This window comes from Salvelinus alpinus, chromosome 4 (assembly GCF_045679555.1).
Source record: "Salvelinus alpinus chromosome 4, SLU_Salpinus.1, whole genome shotgun sequence".
NCBI lineage: Eukaryota > Metazoa > Chordata > Actinopteri > Salmoniformes > Salmonidae > Salvelinus > Salvelinus alpinus.
The window spans coordinates 55,268,657-55,293,214 of record NC_092089.1 but is presented as its reverse complement, the minus strand read 5'-3'; the positions used below and the strand labels follow the sequence as shown (position 1 = coordinate 55,293,214).

Below are 24,558 nucleotides of genomic sequence, written 5' to 3'. Positions count from 1 at the left end.
GTTCTTGAGGAAATGTCATGCTGTAGACATTTTTTGGTACACTTCCCCAGATCTGTACCTCGACACAATCCTGTCTCGGAGCTCTACGGACAATTTCTTCGACCTCATGGCTTGGTTTTTGCTCTGACGTGCACTGTCAACTGTGGGATCTTATATAGACAGGTGTGTGACTTTCCAAATCATGTCCAATCAATTGAATTTACCACACAAGTTGTAGACACATCGAGGATTATCAATGGAAACAGGATGCACCTGAGCTCATTTTCGAGTCTCATAGTAAAGGGGCTGAATACTTATGTAAATAAGGTATATTTTTATACATTGGCAAAAATGTCAAAACCTGTTTTCGCTTGTTCATTATGGGTATTGTGTGTAGATTGTTGAGGATTATTATTTATTTAATCCATTTTAGAATAAGGCTGTAACGTAACAAAATGTGGAAAAAGTCAAGGGGTCTGTATACTTTCCGAAGGCACAGTATACACAAAAGTATGTAGACACCCCTTCAAATGTGTGGATTCGGCTATTTCAGCCACACCTGTTGCTGACAGGTGTCTAAAATCAATCACACTGCCATGCAATCTCCATAGACAAACATTGGCAGTAGAATGGGCTTACTGAAGAGCTACGACTTTCAACGTAGCATCGTCATATGATGCCATCTTTCCAACAAGTCATTTCGGCAAATTTCTGCCCTCCTAGAGCTACCCCGGTCAACTTTAAGTGCTGTTATTGTGAAGTAGAAATGTCTAGGAGCAACAACGGCTCAGCCAAGAAGTGGTATGCCACATAAGCTCACAGAATGGGACCGCTGAGTGCTGAAGCGCGTAGAACGTAGAAATCGTCTGTCCTCGGTTGCATCACTCACTCCCGAGTTCCAAACTGCCTCTGGAAGCAACGTCAGCACAAGAACTGTTCATCGGGAGATTCACAAAATGGGTTTCCATGGCCAATCAGCCGCACACAAGCCTAAATCACCATGCACAATGCCAAGTGTTGGCTGGAGTGGTGTAAAGCTCGCCGCCATTGAACTCTGGAGCAGTGGAAATGCGTTCTCTGGAGTGATGAATCACGCTTCACCATCTGGCAGTCCGACGGATGAATCTGGGTTTGGCAGATGCCAGGAGAATCCTACCTGCCCTAATGCATAGTGCCAACTTGAAAGTTTGGTGGAAGAGTAATAATGGTCTGGGGCTGTTTTTCCATGGTTCGGGCTAGGCCCCTTAGTTCCAGTGAAGGGAAATCTTAACGTTACAGCATACAATGACATTCTAGACGATTGTGTGCTTCCAACTTTGTGGCAACAGGTTGGGGAAGGCCCTTTCCTGTTTCAGCATGACAATGCCCCCGTGCACAAAACGAGGTCCATACAGAAATGGTTTGTCGAGATTGGTGTGGAATAACTTGACTGGCCTGCACACAACCCTGACCTCAACCCCATCGAACACCTTTGGGATGAATTGGAAAGCCGACTGCAAGCCAGGCCTGATCGCCCAACATCAGTGCCCGACCTCACTAATGCTCTTGTGGCTGAATGGAAGCAAGTCCCCGCAGCAATGTTCCAAGATGTAGTGGAAAGCCTTCCCAGAAGAGTGGAGGCTGTTATAGCAGCAAAGGGGGGACCAACTCCATATTAATGCCCATGATTTTTGGAACGAGATGTTCGATGAGCAGGTGTCCACATACTTTTGGTCAAGTAGCGTATGTGTGCTTTTCAGTGGCGGCTGGTGGGATAAGCTATAGGAGAATGGGCTATTGTAATGGCTGGAATGGTATCAAACATATGGATACCACATGTCCTCCTATAGCTCTTCCCACCAGCCTCCACTGGTGCCTATCCCCAGTTATCACACTGTCCATACAGAGAACTACCAGGAATGCTAACCCCTGACTTCTAAGCCAGGGCTGCCCAACTTCCTCCTGAAGAGCTACTCTGTTGCAGAGCAGAATTTCACTCCAACCCTGATCTAACGCACCTGATTCTACTAGTTAGCAGTTCACCAGGACCTTGCTTCACTGGATCAGGCGTGTAATTTACAACAGGCCTGGAGCAATGGGTAACGATGCTTCGAGAGTGGCTGTTGTTGATGTGTGCAGAGAGTCCCTGGTTCGAGCCCAGGTTGGGGCGAGGAGAGGGACGGAAGCAATACAGTTACACATACCCAGTAGCAATACCTGCCTTAAGCCATCAGACCGAACAACTAGGCCTAACAGTGAAAAGGGCATAGCACCCCTAATAGAGCGATATGGTGCCATTTCAGACACAACCTATTTCTGCATTATATAGGGAAAGGCCTTTTCAGGTTTGACCATAGACTTACGCGTATGTCCTTCTCTGGCCAGCTCTGGAGCACGGTGGAGATGTGAGTGAGGTCATGGATGGTGATAAAAAGCCCCCTGGAACAGATCAGAGATCAGATGATGAGTTATAATGAGTGAGACTAGATAAACTGTTTACAGTACCTTTCACATTGCACATCGATTACCAGCATAAGGAAATACTGTAATTTTGCTCAGTGCAGGGTCAATACGGAGAAAAAACATTGTCTTTGCATTCTGTTTCAAATGGTTCTTTGATACCTGAATGGAAGCTTGAAATTAACTTTAAGCACTATTTGAGTAGCTTTTTGAAGTTTCAATACAAATTTTCTGCCCTTTTCCCCCCCTACTTGTGCTGTAATATCCCAGAGCAGATGCCACCTGGAAAATGGATAGCTGGACCAGGGACCCCTCTAGTGCTCCTCTGCTCCAAGAAAAGCTAGACAGATACGCTTAGTCTGTGTGCGTGTGTGTAGGCCCACAGGGTGGGAGGTCCAGCCCAGAAGGGTTTCAGCTCGGCCCAACAAAGCCATCTGCCCATGATGTGGAGGCACTATCATCTCCATATGTGCCAGCAACAACAAAAAAACATCTATATTGTAAAATCTGTTCATAAACTAAAAACACAGGTCAAAGCTGGAAAGCGAGAATGAAAATGTGAAACAGCAAACAGCCCAAAGCCTGTTAAAAAAGAACCAGAACACAAAAAGTGTTGGAAAGAAGAAGAGAGACATAAACGTGTCACATAAAAACACCCTGATAACTTTAAAGTTTCAGCTGAGGTTGACCCCAATGTCATGGCTGGGTTTTAACTTTCCTGCAAGACTTCCGTAGCTACAGACAATAACAGGCAATAACAGTACAACAAGTCTAATATTAATGACAAACCTGTCACACCCGGATCTGTTTCACCTGTCTTTGTGCTTGTCTCTGCCAGGTGTCGCCCATCTTCCCCATTATACCCTGTGTATTTACACCTGTGTTCTCTGTTTGTCCGTTGCAAGTTTGTTTTGTTTCGTGAAACCTACCAGTTCCCCTGCTCCTGTCTCTTCCTGCTCCTGTTTTCTAGTTCTTCCCAGTTTTGACCGTTCTGCCTACCCTGACCCTCAGCCTGCCTGCCGTTCTATACCTTGCCCCACTTCACTGGATTATTGACCCCTGCCTGCCCTGACCCTGAGACTGCCTGCCGTTCTGGACCTTTTGCACCCTCTTTGGATTACTGACATCTGCCTGCCTTTGACCTGCCATTTGCCTGCCCCTGCACTAGAAATAAACGTTTGTTTCTTTGACACTGTCTGCATCTGGGTCATACCCGAAACCTGATAAAACCTGATGACACAATCCTTGTATGAAGGCCCACTAGATTAGAGCATTGGATTCTGTTGTGAGATTCAGATAGTCCTGAATACTCTGATAAAATGATGGGTCACATTTCATCCCCCTGAGAAACTGGAAACCTTCCTACTACATCATATCATTTGGAAATGGAAACCTCTGGAGTTGAAACTTGGGTTAGTTTCCGTGGTGTGTGTTTGCATGTGTGTGTCTGTGCACGTATACATCTATATGCATGTGTGTACGAGGCTGATAGAGGACCAGTCAATATGAGGGCCACATTACTTGAGTTAAAGGTAGAGAGAGAGAGCCTCTCACACATGGTGACCCACGTCACTCACCCCGGGGCTCTACATATTTGGCCTCCATAGGTAAACACTGTGTCCTCCTGCCACATTTCTGATAAATTTGAGTCGACATTTCCAAAATAAGAAAAGAGAGAATGAAATACACAACGAGGAAATGAAGAGCAGGAAGTAAGAGATGGATATTCGAATTTTACAGCAAGAGAAAAAGATTGAAAGGATAAGAGACGAGAGAGAGACAGTGAGAGCGAGAAAGAAGGAAAGGGAGAGAGGGTTTGGAAGGAAAACCTTGAGTTGAGACCTGTTAGGGAGGTCAAAGAGAGGACCAAAACAAGAACAAATGGGACATAAAATCAAAAACATCCACGGTCAGTCACACTCTTTAAAATGTTTAAACTGGACCAGCAATGGCTGCCAGAGGTCACGCACGTAACGAGAAAGCTAACGATCAGTAACAACTCATATGTGTTTGACCATCAGTGATCAAACACATGCACACAAACACACGCACATCCTGTTTGACACGCATCATTGTTGGAACATTTGATTAGTCTGTCTGTGTGTCGTTTAAACAGCTGTGAAGAGCTGGATTTGCTTGCAGTGTGTGTGTGTGCAGTGTTTTTGTGTGCCTGTGTTTTTGTGTGCCTGTGTGCGTGTGTGTGTGTGTGTGTGTGTAACCTGTGAGAGTTGCGTGTGTGAGAAGCCTGTGAGAGCACTGGGTCAGTGGAGTGTGTGAGGCCTGCTGGGTTTGTTTGCCTGCAGCGACCGTGGGGCAGAGAGCTGAGCTGCTGCCAATTCCAGAGCTAAGAGATCCAGGTCAGGGAAAGGAGCATGTTGATGGTGGTGGTGTTGGTGGTGGTAGGGGATGGTCCTCATTGGCTGGACTGACCCCATTTACTGGTGTTGGTGAAAATGACTTGTCTGATATGTGATAGACGTGTACATGGTTCTTAACACATTATGACCATAGATGTTCCTTATTACAGCATAATAGCTCTATTATTTGTTAAAATATCTCACTTGAATTCTCCCAATCTGTCTCCAGTTTCTTCTATCATTCTTTCTCTCTCCCCTTCTCTTCCGTTCCCCCTCTCTCTCTTTCCCACTCACTGTCTGTCTCAACTCTCTTCAGTGCTGTTGGGGGAGACGTTGACCCCATGACCCTGAGATGAGGGAGGAGAGGTGTCCTCAGTGCCTCTGACGCCTTTCCCCCGATCCCCTCTCAACATCTGTACAGGGCCTCCAGCACCTTCTCTATCCCTTAGGAACAGTACTGGTGTTATAATAGGACAGGGAGAGGGACATTCTTCTGATAAGCTGCTAGAAGAATCATCAGTCACATCTCCTAGGCTGAAGAGAAAGGGGAAAGGGGAGAGATATTCCGTGAGAAGGGGGAGAGAGCTGAGCTTTCTCACCAAGAGTCTAATGACCCCATACTCATAATCATAGTACCTCTCAGAATCACCTCATCTGGATCTAGGTGTCAAAATAAAAGGTAATCTTGAGTGGAAGGAGACAATACTGTTTAACAATGTATATGAGTGATCAAATGTGTTGAGAGTGCACACCTTGAGATTGATACAGAATGAGGTTGGTGAGGAGTGTTTGTGGAGTGTGTAACTGTCTTGAGCTGTCTTGTAACTTGAGCACTGATAGGTGGATGGTGTACCGACTGTCCTGTGAGCATCCAAATAGGTCAGACCAGCTTTGCAATATATAACTTCAACCAGACCACCTCTCTCACCCGCAGAGGGGGGAGACAGGAACTGGTGGGGGGGTTGACAGCTCACACCCTGTTGTAAATCAAGGACAGAACATTCAGCATCTCTCTCTAAATTCACCCAAGGAATGTGCCTTTGTCTTAAAGAAGATTTTCTTCCGCCAAAACTCTAACACCTTCAAAAGCAAATATTGGAAAAATATTTCTAACATAGAACGTGGGGAATGGGCAGAGGTGACCTAAAAGAACACTAATGTCATATGATGTCATTAACAATGTTACTAAGGAAATACTGAACTTTGAAAAGTATACCCACAATATGTGTGAAGTGTCCATAAAATCCGTTGTGCATGAAATATGAACATTTATGAATGTTTTTGTTAAGAGGGACATGATTTTAGGAGCCATAAGGGATACTAGTTTTACAAAACGGAACGACCCCTTTTGAAGGAACTGTATAAAAGGATGGGTAAAGAATTAACATATCAGACCAGAGAGATGTTGAGATGCAGCTCATGTTTAAAGTGGTTTCTCAACACGGAGACAATAGTCACCTCCCGGACAATCACTGGTACGGCTGATTAGCTGTCCTACGCATCTAGAAAAGGACATTTAAGTGGGACCATTCCATTAGTCTGTTCAAACCATCGTTTTACGCTACTCTCATCACCCCACTGGGAACCATCGACACGGCTGGCTAGCCTATCTTCAAAGAAGCATCTTCCAGAGCGAATGGAAGTAGAATAAACTCTGTAGTTCTGTTCAGGACTATACGAAAAGTCACCGGATACCGGACGACTGCAGGGGAGAACAACAGTAGAAGACAGGTGGGGACCCCTTTGGACAATCAGAGCCTTACAAGCGTGCCGCAAAAAGGCACAGTCATCAGATTAATGAGTGTAAAGTCACGACAACGGTATAGTCTTAGATAATAGAAAGGTCAAGTTTTAAGCTAGCCTGTGTAGAACTTTCTTGGAGACTGTGTAGTGAGTGAGGGAGTGAACAAGAGACCAGAGGAAAGAAGGAAGAGAGAGAGAGGAAACAAAACCGCACTGAATCGGCAATACCGCTGACCCACAACCCAGCAGAAGACACAACCCAGGGAGTGTGTGCCAAGAGTGGGACTGCAGCATCAATACAGCCCCAGCAGGAGCTGCTCTCTACACTTGACCCACAACATGGCCAGAGCCCCAGAGAGACACCAACTTCTGACAGACTACCCACCCGTGTCCTCAACAAACACAGAGCGCCAACCACTCACCCAGAATACATCCGCTCCCTGAGGGTCGCCGCTCACCCCATTCAAGACTCTCTCTGCTGCTCGTTAGCCATAACCTCTGACCGGCTAAACTGTCACTAAGCAGTGCGAGCTGTATGTGAGCACAGTGAGAATGCAATGGGAGGTGAAACAACGTGTGCCAGTTATGTGCTGTTCAACGCAACCTTTTTTTTGTCAAAGTCCAATAAGTCAATCTTAATAGGATTTTGAATGCATTCTAAACTGTCACTCAGAGAGACTTCTAAAGTGCTTTGACCAGCCAAAAGGCCAAGGCCCAAACAGTCGATTACATAAAACATCTGGGACAGTTTCCCTACCTACAATACCATTAATACTAGCCTTCATTTAATGTGCATCTGTGATTGGCGTGGACAGATAGAGTGGAAAGATATAGGCCTGAAACATGAAGTCACAAATGATCAAAACTCTCAGATGTTCATTAGTAATGGTCTAATTCACCACATCGCTATGAGCCAATGGTCTAGAATAATAATGAGTACAATGCAGTGAAGGCAATAACTTTACTCTGCAAAGAAATCATCTGTTTGGACTGGAGATATTTTTCATTTGGGAGAGAAAGGGGGAGGAGGGAATTTGTGACACAGCAAATATCTCTGGTATTGACTCTTTCCAAACCCAACAGAGAACACTGTGGAATACCCTTGTGACACCTTTGGGGGTCATTCGAGAAATGAAGTATTTTGTCTCCTACCAAAACATATCAATCGCGCATTTGCTTCTGTCAATAGACTGAAAAGACAGGAGTGTGGGGTCTTGCACATGCTGACCATCCAGCTTCTCTGTCATCCCTCTTAAGAATAATGTGTTGGGCAGCTCCTCTAAAGACCACTATATAAATATGAGAGAGAGCGAGAGAGCGAGAGAGCGAGAGAGCGAGAGAGAGAGAGAGAGAATATCTTTGACTGGATGTGGTAAGTGACCGCAAGCTGAAGAAAAGGATGTGACAATTTGTAGTTCATACATGCAGATTTACTGTCTAACCTCAATTAGCCACAAAATCCCTAGTTTGAAAGCGACTGTTTTTCTGGAAGCTGTGCAGCACCATTTTTCCTATATGTTCCCCCACCTGGCCCAGCCCCCTAGCAATTTGAGTTCAACCAATGAACTTCAGCCCCTCGACATTTGAGTGACAGATGAGGCACATCATGCACACACAGCAGAGAGAGAGAAAGAGATAAAAATGACACTAGATGGCTTAATGAACTAGAGATTGAGGCAGGGGTCAAACTGTACTCACTCACAGCAGCAGATGCAACATACTCAATATCAATAAAAATAGATTGATTGTGTTTGTTTATCTTGAAACTAAAGTTTAAAACTAACTCAAGCAGGTTTCACATGACATGCAAAAGAATGACATTGCACTAAGGAAGCCGTGATAGCCTATATGGACACACCTGATGCCCAAATTGATGACTTATGTCACACAGCTGAGAGTCGAGTGGAGAAGGATGCATTCGGTTCAGTAAGTTGACCTGATGAGTCCTTCCCAGCTAGCTAGTTTATGCTTGTGGCTAAAAACTTCATCAAGAATTTGAAACTTGTCTGCCGAAGTTTGGTACTTGGGAGAGTGTTCAGAATCGTTCCGTTTTTAATCAGAGTAATTGTTATGTATAATTTTTTTTTTTAAAGGTAGCCATTAATGCTGTAGTTGTACATTTTGTACATTTCTGTGAAAATCGCGTTTTAACCGTAACCATGGTCTCATATTGCATATTGGTAATGGCTACACTATCTAGCTACATCCCTCTCCTTACTGCCAGTATGGAGATGGAATTACTGAGGATCAACTGTACTATTTGTACAGGCTTTGATCTTATCCCATCTTGACTACTGTCCGGTAAAATGGTCAGGTGCAGCAAAGAAAGACCTAGCAAAGTTGCAGCTGTCTGAAAACAAAGCAGCACGCCTTGCCCTTAACTGCACACACAGAACTAACATCAAAAACATGCATGATAGTATTTCATGGTTGAGGGTTGAGGAGAAATTGACTACTTATCTTCTAGTCTTTTAAGAAACTTTTGTGTTGAAAATGCCTAACCATTTATATAATCTACCGTGGTTTGTCTTTTAAAAGTTGCAGCATACTGCAGCACAGCTTGCGTGGTGCCGCAGAATTCTATGGCACGTTATTTAAGTGCCCACCACTGGTACCATTAATGCTAGTTAGTGCTAGTTTGACCACCAGAGGGCATCTTAGAGAAGCATTTGATACCCTTTAATTGTGGCTGTACTATAGAATTTAAAACCTTTTTTGTAAGAACATAGTATATGGAACTGATTTTAAGAAATTTAGCTTAATTAATTTGATTCATATTATGTTGTTTCTATTCCAAGAAAAACGAAAAACCCTCTGAGTTTCCATTAGGATGGAATGGAAAATACGGCGCTGTACAAAGTGACGGTCGGGAGTTGGCTACAGGACTGGGCTATTTAGCTAAACAATCCCTGTGGGAGACCGGGGTTCAATTCCCCGACAGGGGAGGAAGGAGTAGGCTGTCTTTGTAAATAAGAATTTGTTCTTAACTGACTTGCCTAGTTAAATAAAAGGTTACACTAAGAGCATAACAGTTCTACACCATAATTGTAGTCTAACCAATACCCAAACGGAGATTCAGTCTAAATAAAAATGTCTTTGATTTATCAAGACCAGTCCCCATACATGTCTCAGAGCAGCGGGAAATGTCAATAATTACATATAGAAGATTGGAGGATTCTAAATTTAAACCAAAAGCCGCCTCATGGGTCTCCCTGGGGCAGCCGGCACGGGTATCTGTAGCAACTCATTTTGCATTGCGGTGACTTAGACAGCTGTGCCGCTGTTGAGGCCCCATCCACAAAGTATCAAAATACAGAGAGGTGTTGGTAAAGGTATATTGTCCTGCCCATAATGGGCTATTATAATACTGTACATGGTGTCCAGGTCAGGATAACCAAAAAAAGTATTTATTAAAGACTATCAGAAAGAATGTTTGTACTTATTTATTTTGATCCAAAGCCATGAATGAGTGAGTCACTCAGCTTTATGTAGGTGTCGCTATATGACTGTGCCATCAACTTGATAATATATAACGAGGTTATTATAAAAAATGTTTAACAAAAGTGAGCAATTGTAATCTTAATAAAGGCCAAAATAATATTTGTAAAGGCCAAAACATTTATTTCTGTTTTTATAGGGAGAGAAACGCTGGGCCAATTGTGCGCTACCCTATGGGACTCCCAATCATGGTCAGATGTGATACATAATAGTGGATACAGCTGGAGAACTGCAAGGTAATCCCATTGTGTGCCACTCGGGAGCCATGACCAATATATATTGTCCTGCTAATAACAGGGTTAATAATATATGAGCATATCCAAGGGTCTTTTATATAATTCAAAATTAATAATAATTTTAAAAATCACTTTGTTAAAAAAAATAGCTGTATTCTGGAGATTATTTTGTTTTCAAATAATGTAAAATGAGCCTAGAAAAAGGCCATTCTTGAACATGAGGTGAGACATTGAAACTAATTTGTAAATAAAGCCAGTTTGTTATTTATAATGATGTATTTCTGTTTTTAGAGGGAGAGAAACCAAAAACCTACAGTCATCTCATGGGTCTCCCAGTCGATCCAGCATATGTAACAACACAGCTTGCACTGCTATGCGGTGTCTTAGACCGTTGCACCACTCAGGCGCTGTACAACGTGATCGGTCGGGAGTGGGCTACTCTACTACAGTAAGAGCAAAATAATCCTAACAAAATAAAATAATAAAAACCTTAGTGTAACACCAGTTTTAGTAAGTAATACTGAAGTCGTGTACAATTATCAGTTAGAGACACAGTAGGACCCAAAACCATATTCAGTGCTCTAACTCCCCCTTGCGCTGGTCAGGAGCAATGAAGTGTTGACGCAGGGTACTGTACTAAACCACAAATGACCTCTATGTACCGCAGCATAATCACAAAACTTTTAGTGGAGCAACCACTATGTACATAACCCACCAAACCTGTCACTATGGGTTTCTTCACGGTACCCAAACCAAAAACAGATTTAATGCGTCCCTCAGTTACTGCATGTATAAAATGCTGTCATCATGGAATGCTCTGCCACCAGAGGTCACTGTACACAGGCAAAAAGCAAGTATAGCTTAATTTTTTTAATCTTCTATCACAGTGTATCAAGAATGTAACTGAACTGTATATATGAATAGGAATATATGAATACAGTACTGTGTAAATAATTTTTTTTTTTTTGGTCTCTTGGTGTCTTTACTATATAAAGTACAACTCTTGTTATATTTGGAATATATTATGTTGTTCTTGTCTATTACTGTTCTGTACTTTGTTATGTATTTGTACATTTTATGCGGACCCTAGGAAGAGTAGCTGCTGCATGTCCAGTAGCTAATGGGGATCCTAATAAACTAAACTGTCGGACAGCAGTGCTCCTCGAGTGAGAGTGAAGGACACTGTACCCCGTGGTTTTATGTCGCCCGCTTGCAGCGCAAACTCTTCTCATTGAGCAGTAACGTTAGACTGTATTACAGTGACATCCAGATGGCTACTACCAATTATGCAATATTACAAATGATTTATCGTGTAGGCCGCTATCCTACTCTAAATAAAATCAAGTGGGACAGAACAAATTGGCCACGTTAACTACCAACAGCGATATGTGATACAGCTGCCGAGCCTGCCTGATAGAAGCCAACTACATTCGCCTCGATACAACATCGTTGCAATGGTAATTTCGTTACGTTAACTAATTGCATGTCACGGTGACATCCAGAAGGTGACCAATACGACAAGTTATTTCTTTCTTTCCCATCAAGATAAACATCACATTATTTTACTGCGGTGGTTGCCAGCTAGACAGAATAAACTAGCTAGCTGGGAAAGGCTCATCCGGACTAATTACCGCTGCTACGTTTGACCCCCCACAGCGAGCTCAGTGCGTTGCACGTATCAAGTAAAGGGGCTTTTAGTGGACAGTTATCAGAGTGAGTTATGGTGAAGGCCAAAGAGTAGAGAGGAGTCATGTGTAGAGTAGAGGTGAGGTCAGTCATTAACAACGTTAGGTAGACAGGAAGTTTTAGATAACCCTTAAGGTAGAAATTCCGCCTAAGATGTTTTGTGCATGTCACGCCCTGACCGTAGATTGCTTTCTATGTTTCTATTTTTAGTTTGGTCAGGGTGTGATGTCAGGGTGTGATGTGGGTGGGTATTCTATGTTGTAGGTCTAGGTTTTCTATTTCTATGTGTTTAGCCTGGTATGGTTCTCAATCAGAGGCAGCTGTCTATCGTTGTCTCTGATTGAGAGCCATACTTAGGTATCCTGTTTTCCCACTTTTGTTTGTGGATGGTTGTTTTCTGTTTAGTGTATGTCACCTTGCAGAACTGTTTCGTTTTCGTTTTGTCCTCGTTGTTATTTTGTGTAGTGTTCAGTTTTGATTAAATTATTATCATGAACACTTACCACGCTGCATTTTGGTCCTCTTCTCTTTCTCCAGACGACATTCATTACAGTGCAACTGTCTAAAAGGTTAAGGGACCTATTGGGGAAAGGGGGAAATTAACTGTTTTGTGCAACTGTTGTCTGTAGGGATCTGGAATAATACACCTGTTTCAGTGAGTAAACCAGCGCCAACCAATTGACAAAATCCATAGCAGCAGCATACGGAGGAGGAAAAAGAGACAATAGTAGGCAGGCTGCTGGCACTGCCCATCAATAACCCAACCAATGCCAGCGCCTGTACTGACGGTCGCTCTGTTTGCCCAGTTTTAAAAATATCTAATTACAACAGAGCGGAGCGGCATCAAAGAGGCTAAATACTGTACGCAGCAGAGCTCTGGGAGATGGAAAATAGCTCAGTTAAAACTTGAGACGGGGGGGGAATTTGGAACGGTGACAAAGAATCCAGCATCAGCTGGACAAACAGTCCCTTTGCCTCCCTCCCCAATATCCCCCTTTCTCCCTCTCCTGTATGCAGAGACATGAGAAGCATTCCCGCTGCCTGAACCGCCAGCGACATGGGAAAATTATAACCCATAACCCTGCCTCCATCCATCCCTCCCTCCCCCTACACCACCTTCCTCCTGAGTCACTTGTCTTTCTACTGCAGCCCGTTGAATATAGGCAAGGCCTCCACCAGCCAGAGCCTCTTCCCATATGGCGCCATCCAGGTCTGCAGCCATTGACGCTGTGGTGGATGACATTGCCAATCACATTGGATGACAATAGCAAACAGGATTTATGCCGCCAAGCGGACATGCAGCCAACCTGAATGTGCGGTAAATAACACACACAGAGACAGAGAGTGAGCGAGAGAGACTGGTATGCAATTCCAGAATGCGCAGTATAAGAGAAGACTGCGTTTCTCTCAGGCCTTACCTACATTACAACAGGAGGAAAAGTCTCTCTTCCCAAAGAAAGGCATCCTGCTAAATGAATCAGAGCCACAGACCTGCAGAGACTGACAAGCCCTCCGATATCGTTCAGCCATATGCAGCTACACTTTCCATTAATTAGCCCCTTCTGCAGAGATCATTACTTTTCTGGCGCGCAAATGATGGTTTGTGTGGGTTGAAACGCGCCTCCTATTTGTGCCGAAATGTATCAGACTTGATATTTGACTCTGCTAACTGTGTGCAATGATCAATTACAATGTGTTTCTGCAAAAGGCTACTTTGTGTTAGCAACAGAGGTCAAGATTGGATCATACCACATGAGAAAATTGCATTAGTCCTTCCACTAAGTTGGGATCAGATTTTTTTTGGGGGGGGAAATAACCTAAAAGTAGCATGGTGGAGATGGGAGACAGGTCAAAACTAATTGTATAGCACCAGTAAATACTGTATGTGAGACTATGATTTATGGAGCATTATATACTTACATTTACAGACAAATATGGATAGAATTTTAGTAGATGTATGGGGGCAACACTGGGCAGGCTGCTACAACGATGTCCACTGTGAACCACTTGTAACGGTATCCCATTCTGATTCCTCATACATTACAGATGAGGAGATAATGTAGAACATTTATATGACACGGACAGGCCTGGACTGGGACAAACATATTTTATGACAAACAACCAGACATTTTCACGCACAATCCAGATTTTAGTAATAGTATTTTATTCAGATCCACCATTTTCTTCCCCCAGAAGAAGAACAATGCTGTAGGCCAAGACTGTCTCGCTCTTGGAGATCACGATGACTGTTGGAATCTTAATAAAATACTATTACTCTACAATGTAGAAAATAGTAAAATAAAGAAAAACCCTTGAATGAGTAGGTTTTCTAAAACTTTTGACCGGTAGTGTACTTTTGTGTGTGTGTTCGTGTTTGGGGGTTCAAATAAAAAGGGTTAGCAAATAAAAATTAGAGGCACTATAAACCTAACTTCTCTTTTAATCATGTTTTCCCACAGCTTAAGAGTTGGTGGGAACTGAGATCAAACTGCCCACAAACCAAGTTATTGAAACTGACTTTTTACAAAATAAGAGACACACAGGAATTATTGCTGATGATAGTATAATATCAGCCTAAAACATCCAAAAGAACCAATATGAATGGACAGGTCATCAGGGAGAGTAAACTCAGATACATTGACCTCTAAGAGGGGACACATTTAACTGTGACACCATGGGGAGTAGGGTAAAGTAGATATATGGACTGCCGTTGAGAACCAAATCTAAAAACATTTAAGTATGGATTTTACAGGCGGTTAGTGAACTAACTCTGGCATCGTTAATCTATTCCCAAACAAATAAATTGGATTTTAATCAGTGTCCAAACACTGCATGTTCTGATCGCCTATATTGCCAAACCAACATACTGCCAGCAAAATTTGTGGTGGTGGAGAAGTACGGTGGCAACCAGGCACATTTTGATGACATGCCAGGAAGTGACAGACCCTACAGTAAATGCATGTGATCCCCTACTCTTCTCTCATTATAAAAATATTGAGAGACTGGGAATAGAGGAACTGGCAAGGTTTATAACTAAACATAAAAATACATTTGATGTACAGTAGACTTTTGGTGTGGCTGTGTATGAGCAAGACAATGAGCCTGTGTGTGCATGGGAGCCATATAGTATGTGACTTATCAGTGTTACTAACGTTTACATCTTATGGTTGATTCCTCCCTTTAAATAGAGCGTGTAATAGAGGATATAAGGTTCAAGGCATATGGCCATAAGTTCACAAACCACATCAGGGAGTTTTATTTCCAGTTCTAATATACAAATATACAAGAGGTTTTCTAGCAGGGAATGGAACAGAAATTATTTGCCAATCATTATGTTCTGAACAGAACCACTATTTTTCTATTTTCGTTCCCCTGTTCCAACCAGCAAAATAAAGTTCTGAACAAGTTCGAACCCCCCAAAAAGTACCTTTCTGTTCCTTTTTTAATCTGTGAAATCAACCGTTTTTTTTACATTTAGTTCATTAAATTACATCACCAAATCAGTTTTGATAGAGCAGGCAAGCTATTTGTTTACATGCGTGGTGGACAGATACGTGTAGTCTATGGTGCAAGATGTGACTGAGATTTGCAGGTGGGGAGAGAGGGTTGAGGAGGACGCTTGAAGCATGGGCACCTTGTTATGCATTATCTGAATTACGTCCACAGAATTATACCTGTAGGAGGAGGGGCTTCTATGGAGGAACTTTGAACGCCCTTTGAGCTAGCTAGCTAACTAGCAAGTTTCAGCTAGCTAGCTAACAGGCTTGGGTGTGCAGAGCAGCACCAGAATTAAAAACACGTTTTACCCTTTTGTATTTAATAAAGGTCTAGTTATCACGTTTCACATTGGATTTATTAAATACAAAAGGGTAAAACGTGTTTTTAATTCTGGTGCTGCTCTGCACACCCAAGCTTGTTAGCTAGCTAGCTGAAGCTTGCTAGTTAGCTAGCTGAAGCTTGCTAGTTAGCTAGCTAGCTCAAAGGACATTCTTCTTGGAGGAACTTCTATGGAGGAACGTTGAATGTCCTTTGAGCCAACTAGCTAATAAGCTTGGATGTCCAGAGCAGCACCAGAATTAAAAACACGTTTTACTCATTTTTATTTCATAAATCCAATGTGAAACGTGATATCTAGACCTATAGTATCCCTGACTAGCATTGAAAAAGTTTATCCATTATTTTCCAGCAAATTAAAAGTATCCCTCCCCATCTTCTGAATCAAACCTGTAATGTCAGTAATGTAGCCTATGCTTCGGAAGGGGGTGGGGGCAAGTAGCCTAAACACAGGCAGACACTGGAATACGTTTCTGAGTGACAGAGTGAGGGGCTTTGCATAAGCACTTTGTCACATTGTGGGACTAGAAAAAAATGCCTGGAATGTAAAATAACGTTATTAACCAGTTCCCATGATTTTAAAATAACGGAGAGTATGGATCACTTTCGTTCCAGGTTCCGTTTCTGTTCCTTGAAAAAGGAGAACACGGTTTTGGGTTCACACGGTTTTGGGTTCTGTTCCCTGAACCGGTTCCAACCCCTGGTTTCTACCGTTTATAGGCAAACCATAACTGTGAGCTGATGGGGTTTGTCATATCAAAACAAAATAGTTTTAGGGGCTCCTTTTAGAATGAATTACAGTATGCAGCTCTTCAGCCATCAAATAGGAAGTTTTGTGGATCTGAGATTTATCATAATCATCAATGTCAAGTGCATCTGTAAGCTGCTGTCTTGACCAGATCTCCCTTAAACTGATTATTCTTGGTTAAATAAATGTAACTTTATTTAACTTCCTAGTTAAATAAAAGTTAATTATGCCTCTCTAACATACCTGCCATTCTTGTCACAGAACAAGTGCTCCTCTGGGGGCATAGCAGTCATTTTCTCTCATATCTGTTGACTTGCCTCAACCACATTATGATTGTCATTCATTAGTTGTCCCCCATGATGTTTGTCACATGCGATATCTCAGACAGCACCGGCGCGATTGTGATGAAACTTGGGTGAATGATGCGTCTTGCAATAGAGATCCTCCATTTAAGGTTGGCCAGATGGTGGCGCTATAACAAATGATTGAAAATGCTAATTTTGAAAGGTCACGTACCCTAATCCTGTTTGTGAAAGATCTCTCAAAGCAATACTTTCCAGACCAGTACCTAAAACAACATGGATGCTATTGACCAATAAACATTCACATGAGCGTGGTCTAGCACATAAATGCATATACAAATCAGTCAAGAATATTCGTATTGTATAATAATTTTGCAGACATGTTGCAAACACTCAAGACTCAACATATGCAAGAACATTCCTATGCTAAATGATTTCATAAAATATCGATAACACAATGGTTCTGTAATGGCCACACATTTATATCTCTTGATCTGTTTGACCCAGAGTGATGAAATTTGGTACACATGCTCAGGGATATGAGTCTAGCCATCTCAGACACCACTGGCCCAATTGACTAAACTTGGGTGAATGATGTGTCTTGCCATAGAGATCCATCATTTACACTGCTTGGCCCAAAGGGGGCGCTGCATCATTCGTGTGGGACGACATGTTTACTGTTGCCTTGTCTGACCATGGTACAATCAGACTTGGCTTAACCTTGAAACCATTAAACCCTTGGACATTAGCTGTATGAGATTATTATTGTGTGTATTAGCCAGAAATGCAACATCAGAAGAGAGAACACGGACTACTTCTAAATTGAATACTATTTGCCTACTGGACCCACTAAACTCAACTTCTTTGTTTGGGGAAAAAGTGTGCATCTAGAGCTGAAGCCTGAAGTGCCACAGCTGGAAAAACAGTGTCTAAAGTTAACCATGGGGGCTGTAGACTACGTGGCCAGACTGCCATGGAGCATCAGGTTCAGTAAAGCACACGGCCCAAACAACCAATCCCTCAGCATGGATTTCATTAATCATCACGAAATGGATAGTTTGGGACAGTAACTCAAAAACGATGTACTGTAGCTAGGGATATCCATACAACACTATAGTTGTATTGAGATTGAAATGCATTTAATCCTGCTACTGTAGCTTGCATCAGGCTCATTTGGTGTAACAGCACTTTATATCCAGTAAATTGTGTTGCATATGACATTTCATGCTCCTGATATATAGATGAATTCCTCAGATTGGCAACATGGGTTTTTAGCCTGGCTCGGAGAGAAAGGAGAAAGAGAGACAGAGACTGCAGATGATGCTGTGCCAATAAGGTTGGGAGTTGGAACACGAGTGGGGCTTTTCGTTTTGGGTTTTTCCCATTCACCCTGGGGGAAACAAAGCTGGATTCAACAAACCAGCAGCGAACCTGTTCCGTGAAGAGACAAATGCTTTGTGTTAAGATGTTTCTGCTTGCTTGCAGTGGTCCCGAATCCCCGGTCATACGTGTAACATGCGTGTGGTCGTGTGTTAAATCCCACACACACTCACACAGCTGGCCTTTAAAAAGCCACAGAAGAACGGGGCCACACAGCACTGGCGCCCCTCCTTCCTAAACACTCCGCCAACATCTGCTCTGGCGTCACTGCAGCACACACACATATGCAAGTACGCATCAATGCACACGAGAGATATAAACTCAATATTTTCTTTAATTCTCAATCTTGCTCTAAATCGTATTATCTCATGCCCTTCCACAGTCGAAATTATTTGGCCAAAAAAGATAATTAAAAACGTACACACAATAAAGTTAGTTTAAAGTAGCCGAGATGTGCCAACACAGAGTATTTCATAAAGCAATGTATTTAACTTCTCCCTACTTGATGCTTTATGGTTCCACTTCTGAATCCAATAAAATATAAAAATGACTATATTTAGAATTGATATATAGAATGATGACGCTGAACTAACCTGGGAGCTAGTTTTCAGTAAATCAATGCATTGTTGAAGGTTTGCTAAGCATTGACATGTTTAGACCACATTGAGTGTAGAGTTAAAGTGTGCTTGAAAATTAAATGTGATTATTAGAATGACTGTAAACAGTGAAGCAGTCAATCACTAAATCACTTTAGTTCTCCCCTATAGCCTGTTTGTGCAGCATTCCTGTGAGCCAAAGTCTTTCTCTCTCTCTCTCTCTCTCTCTCTCTGGGGGAGGGTGACAGAGAGACAGAGAGAGAGAGAGAGACACAGAGAGACACAGAGAGAGAGACACAGAGAGAGAGAGACACACACAGAGAGAGACACACACAGAGAGAGAGAAGTGTGAGCCAGATCCTAACTTATCCTCCCCCAGAGGAGAGAGGAATGGGGAGGAGGATGGAGATGGCTGGATCGGAGCGGAGAGTGGAGGAGGTGATTGTTCAGCATAGCTCCGTTCCAGATAAAGCTTGGCCAGAGGGGGTGAGAGGGAGTTTCAGTCTGATGACCTGATGCTGTGTGTGAGCACACTGACCCTATTAGAATCCAGAACACTGGCGAGGAGAGCCCTGCTTATCCAAACATCTACAAGGTGTCTTCTATTAGGCCAAGTAGCATGGCTAAATCCACAAGGTCCTATAGTGACTAGGAGTTCTCACACACAATACTGTAAGAGTTAATCCTCCCAAATCCTGTCATAAGTTCTCCAATACACATACAGCAAGAGAGATGCAGGATCAAATTGAAAACCTGTAATGAAATAGGAAAGGATATTCCAGTTGACCACAGTGCATGTCTCCTGAATAAACTGAGAGGGACTATGGTTTCAAGTCAGGTAATACCTGCAGCGGGAATTCATTTATTATCACAAAGGTTAGTGTAGAGAAAAAGGAGAGGTAATATTCAAGGTCTTTTGCTTATTTTGGCTCCAAACTTTTTACCAAGCAGACCCAAAGACATAAACTCTAAATTGTTTTACAAGGTCCTCAAAGTCTGAGGTAATTAATCCCAAATGTTTTGCCACTTTCCTCATGAGGTCAGCGCAATTCCAAACCTTTCCTCTCTAATTTCGCCTCCCCCGTCCCCCCATTCCCTCTCTCTTTCTTTATAAAGTCTGATTGTATAATTTACAACGCAACAATTCTGTTTCCTTCATGATGTATGATGGAACATACTTATGGCATGGTCATAAAATAGATCACATGATTAACTTCTCAAACGCATGCATATAAAAGGATTTAACCAATGTGGCAGTTACTCAATCCAGCTATCAAAGACTTGTCCCAGTCGAATGCTCTCGTGGATTAAACATCCAAGAGGGCAATTTTCTACTTAGCTACTTAGACTACATGCTCATCGATTCAAACAACACTCTCCTCTTACACGCTTACACCAGCACTGTGTGTGGGCCTGAATGTTGGATCACAACACTTAAGCCTCTACCCGGGGGACTGAGGCGCTTCATCAAGCACATGTTTCCCCTTCAGACTGAGGTAGCACAGTGGCAACTTCTTCATTAAGACAGCATAGCCATTTATACTGTATGTTAATAATGGCCTTTTATATCTCGCCTTTTGGTTTAATCATAGGCTCTCCTCTCGACTATGTAAGTCTAATTATCTTACAGCTTTGTCAATCATTGGCATTATTGTAAAGCTCGCAGCCGTTGGACTCTGGTGCAGCGGAAACGTGTTCTCTGGAGTGATGAATCACCCTTCACCATCTGGCAGTCCCGTCGAACAAATCTGGGTTTGGCGGATGCCAGGAGAACGCTACCTGTCCCAATGCATAGTGCCAACTGTAAAATTTGGTGCAGGAGGAATAATGGTCTGGGGCTGTTTTTCATGGTTCGGGCTAGGCCCCTTAGTTCCAGTGAAGGGAAATCTTAACGTTACAGCATACAATGACATTCTAGACAATTATATTCAGTTTGGGGAAGGCCCTTCTCTGTTTCAGCATGATATGCCCCTGTGCACAAAGCGAGATCCATACAGAAATGGTTTGTCGAGATCTGTGTGGAAGAACTTGACTGGCCTGCACAGAGACCTGACCTCAACCATCGAACACCTTCAGGATGAATTGGAACGCCGACTGCCAGCCAGGCCTAATAGCCCAACATCAGTAGGCTAATAGTCTTGTGGCTGAATGGACGCAAGTCCTAGCAGCAATGTTCCAACATCTAGTAGAATGCCTTCCCAGAAGAGTGGAGGCTGTTATATCAGAAAAGTGGGATCAACTCCATATTAATGGCCATGATTTTGGAATGAGATGTTCGACGAGCAGGAGTACACATACTTTTGGTCATGTTGTGTATTTATCTTCAAGGCCTCTCATTTCCAAAAGCTTTGACAGAGTATTGCTGTGGTCCATAGTCATTGACACTCCATAGTCATCGACCTCTACCTCCAAGTCCACTAAGGGGTTTTAACCAAGATAATTAATCTTTATTAACAAGATGGATTGGTAATCAGCGCTCATCTTAGGAGGTTCTTTGTTGGTATTATTTAGTGTCTGTGAAATTAACATTTGTGGTGGTAGTTGTAGCAATACTAGTGGCAGTTGTGCTAGCAATAGTGAAAATATTAGTTCTTACTTCACAGTCACCATTGATCACATATCACACAAACAGCTCCTGCATTTAGTGAGTGACTAGCCACAAAGTCATTCGTTTAACTGAAGCATCAGAGACAAAAAAATGCCCTGTGTATCCTACACTTATGAGCTTATAGGTCCCAAAACATAATGGATCCAGTGATCTCACAGTGTCGTGAACGCGCTCCTTTCTTTACCTTCTCTGCCTGCCATTAGCCCACCCAGAGATCAGTGAATCAGCTCTGTTTTGACACTTCATAGGACTTGACCTTTGCCCCCTGCAATGGAGCCTAGTATTGACGCGTTTAGTCTGCGTGAAGCGGATTACAGACAGTAAGCCTGGGTAGGACCAAAAGGACGCCTCTCCCACACAGTGCGCTTTATACCTGAGGGGAAGGCAGTGATTAGAGAGCTAACATCAGTCTGTTCAGCCACTACAGGCACACACACATCCAGGCATAAGCACACACGTAAGCACGCACGCAAACTCAGGAATTCATTACTGATCTATCTAAATGGTGCTACTTTGTGTGTGTAAATCTGCTAGAAGAGTTAGAGAGAATCACAGAGACAGATATGTAGACAAAGACAGTGATAATAGAGACAGCTAAGTTGTCCCTATAAAGACCAGTTGACCATAGAAAAGGCGATCTGAGAGGCTATGTGATCTATATACAGTACATGCATGCTCGAGCTCCCCGAATGTGAGTTCCCTGTGAATCTAGGCTGTGAGTTCAACCAATCAGGGGTAGACGTAACATAGTCAATGTAAATCCGGGGACACTCCAATTCGTATGATATGTTACGTTTCGTATGGTATGTACGGTACAGTAGGTATCATCCATTTTGTATGATATGTTCAGATTTACAATTCATATGATATATGTTACGAATTGCAATTCGTACAATATGTTACAAATTTACAAAATGTATGATATGTAACGAATTCCAAACTGTTGTGGCTAACCTTTGCTAGGTGGCTAACGCTAACTTTAGCTAGGTGGTTAACGTTAGCTAGGCTAGGGGTTAGGGTTTAAGGTTAAAGGGTAATGGTTAGGGATGGGGGAAGGGTAACGCAATGGGATGCAGGGGAGAGGCCTGGGTCTGGGACTGGCTAAGGACCAGGTTTGTGGAGTCTACAGAGCCTGCTGCTAACTGACCCACTGTCACACGTCTACCAGTCCCAAATTCCCCACCCCCGGCCTCTGCAGCTCGCAGTGTGTCTTGGCCCACTGCATTGTGGGTCTGCAGGGAGATATAAGATCACTCCTCTAGCCCAGTGTCAGAGGTAGGGGAGCTAGGAGTATGCTACACATATTTTCCACATACTTGCTCTGGGGAAATTGTGGAAAAGGGGGTTGTATAACTCCAAGTATGTGGGAGGGTGCACTTAGGTTTACAAACACATTTTAAATGTGCCCAGGGTAAGCATTTCAAATAAAACAGCTTTGGATTTAGCATTCGCTACTAATCAAAAGCATCCCTGGACATGATCAGTTTATTTGGGGTTTTTGAGACCCGCAAGGAAAAGTTCACTGAGGATATGAGTGAGTGAGTCCCAAATGGCACCCTATTCCCTATATAGTCCATATGGGCCCTGGTAAAAAAAAATAAGAAGAGTTGTGCACTATATATTGAATAAGGTGCCATTTGGAATGCACACAGTGTGTCAGTCTGTGACTGACTGACAGAGTGACTGACGAGAGAGTGAGAGGAGAGAGTGAGAGGGTCTATAAAGAGTGTTTATAACTGAGAGGTACTAGACAATATAACTTCAACATCCTTCTCCCTCAGTAGTTGACTACAGAACAATACTCTCGGTGGCGTTTCTTGGACCATGTTAGTTCTAATGTCTAAGACTCAAAACAAACGCAACACCTGACATCTTCACAACACAGTCTAGATATGTTAAAGCCAAGTCAAGCATGATCAGCTCCTTGACATTGTCTGAATGTGTGTTATATTCATTTGATCTCCATTATGACTCTAATGAGGGAGTTTAAAGGTGACAGAGACGTGGACCTAATTGTTTGAGGAGAAACAGACACAGATAACTGAGCAGACCGAAGAGGCAAGTCCTGCTTTATGCAATGCCAAGTCCATTCAAGGTGAACTGTACACTGTAACTTCTTATACTGGCCTAAGCTGCCCAAGGACTCGCAGAACCCAACTCGACACAGACCCGCCCCAGCCTCTGATTTTGATTGAGAGTTTGTTGCAACAGGCGCCAAGTCCAACATACACAGATGTTTGAAAATTCAAAAGGATTTGTTTCATAAGAATGCATGTAAATTATTTGACAATTGATGGTAAAATCTTAAAACAATGTTAAGGCTGGCCACGAGCAGCAAGTGTGTGTGTGTGTGACAGTATATCCATTAGGCCTATTCAGTGTGTGTGTGTGCATGCATGTGGTGTGTGTTAGTGCTCCCATGTGTGTGTGCATACATCCATGTGTGTGTGTGTTTCTCTCTCACCTGGGTCTCCTGAAGGCAAGGCCATACATCTGGCAGGCCAGGCCCACGGTGGGGGTGTAAACAATAGGCATGAACCTCTCTGTGTCGGACGTCAGCACACGGTAGAACAGCTTCTCATTCCTGTCCTGGAGCCCCATCAGAAACACATATCTGGGAATGGCAGAGGAGGAGGGGGTGAGGGAAAAGGTGAAAATCTTTAACACTGATTCCTAAACTGCATGCAAAACAGACTTTAGAGGGACTTAAGAGTTACTGTTGCTTATGTTACAAATGCTTAGAAAAATACACAGCGCACAGAAACACCCATTAGATATCCTACACAAGCTCCTTGTTATGATCAAACATTGACAGGGGGACCCATATTAATTACTGGCCCACTCCACAGGCTCTCAAGAAATAAGAAAGCTTCCCATAAAATATGGTATATTGTCCCTCTTGTTGGGATGATAGGAAGTATGCATGGCCTTCTCCCACATGGTCATTGGATACAAGGTGTTAACAATCTCTTTAAAAAAAAAGTTGATGGTGTTCCAGCCAGATCAAGTCATGGCTTACATCATACCACAGGGACCATCCACTAGATTCAGACACGGGATGATTTTCTTTTGAGTATCCACTCAAGGGGGCCGGAACATAATTACAAATCATTTGTTGACTGCAAATTGACCGCAAGAAGCCCAAACAGATA

At 42.9% G+C, this 24,558-nt stretch overlaps 1 protein-coding gene across 1 annotated transcript in view; it reads right to left on the bottom strand.

The window, feature by feature from the left end:
• Nucleotides 1-24,558, bottom strand: part of LOC139573977 (NADP-dependent malic enzyme-like) — a 112,655-nt gene that overhangs the window by 40,128 nt on the left and 47,969 nt on the right. Inside the window, exons 3-4 of the mRNA XM_071398015.1 lie at nt 23,871-24,020; nt 2,322-2,397 (exon numbers count right to left, since the gene is read on the bottom strand). Coding sequence (XP_071254116.1) covers nt 2,322-2,397; nt 23,871-24,020 — 226 coding nt within the window. The remainder of the gene's footprint in view (nt 1-2,321; nt 2,398-23,870; nt 24,021-24,558) is intronic.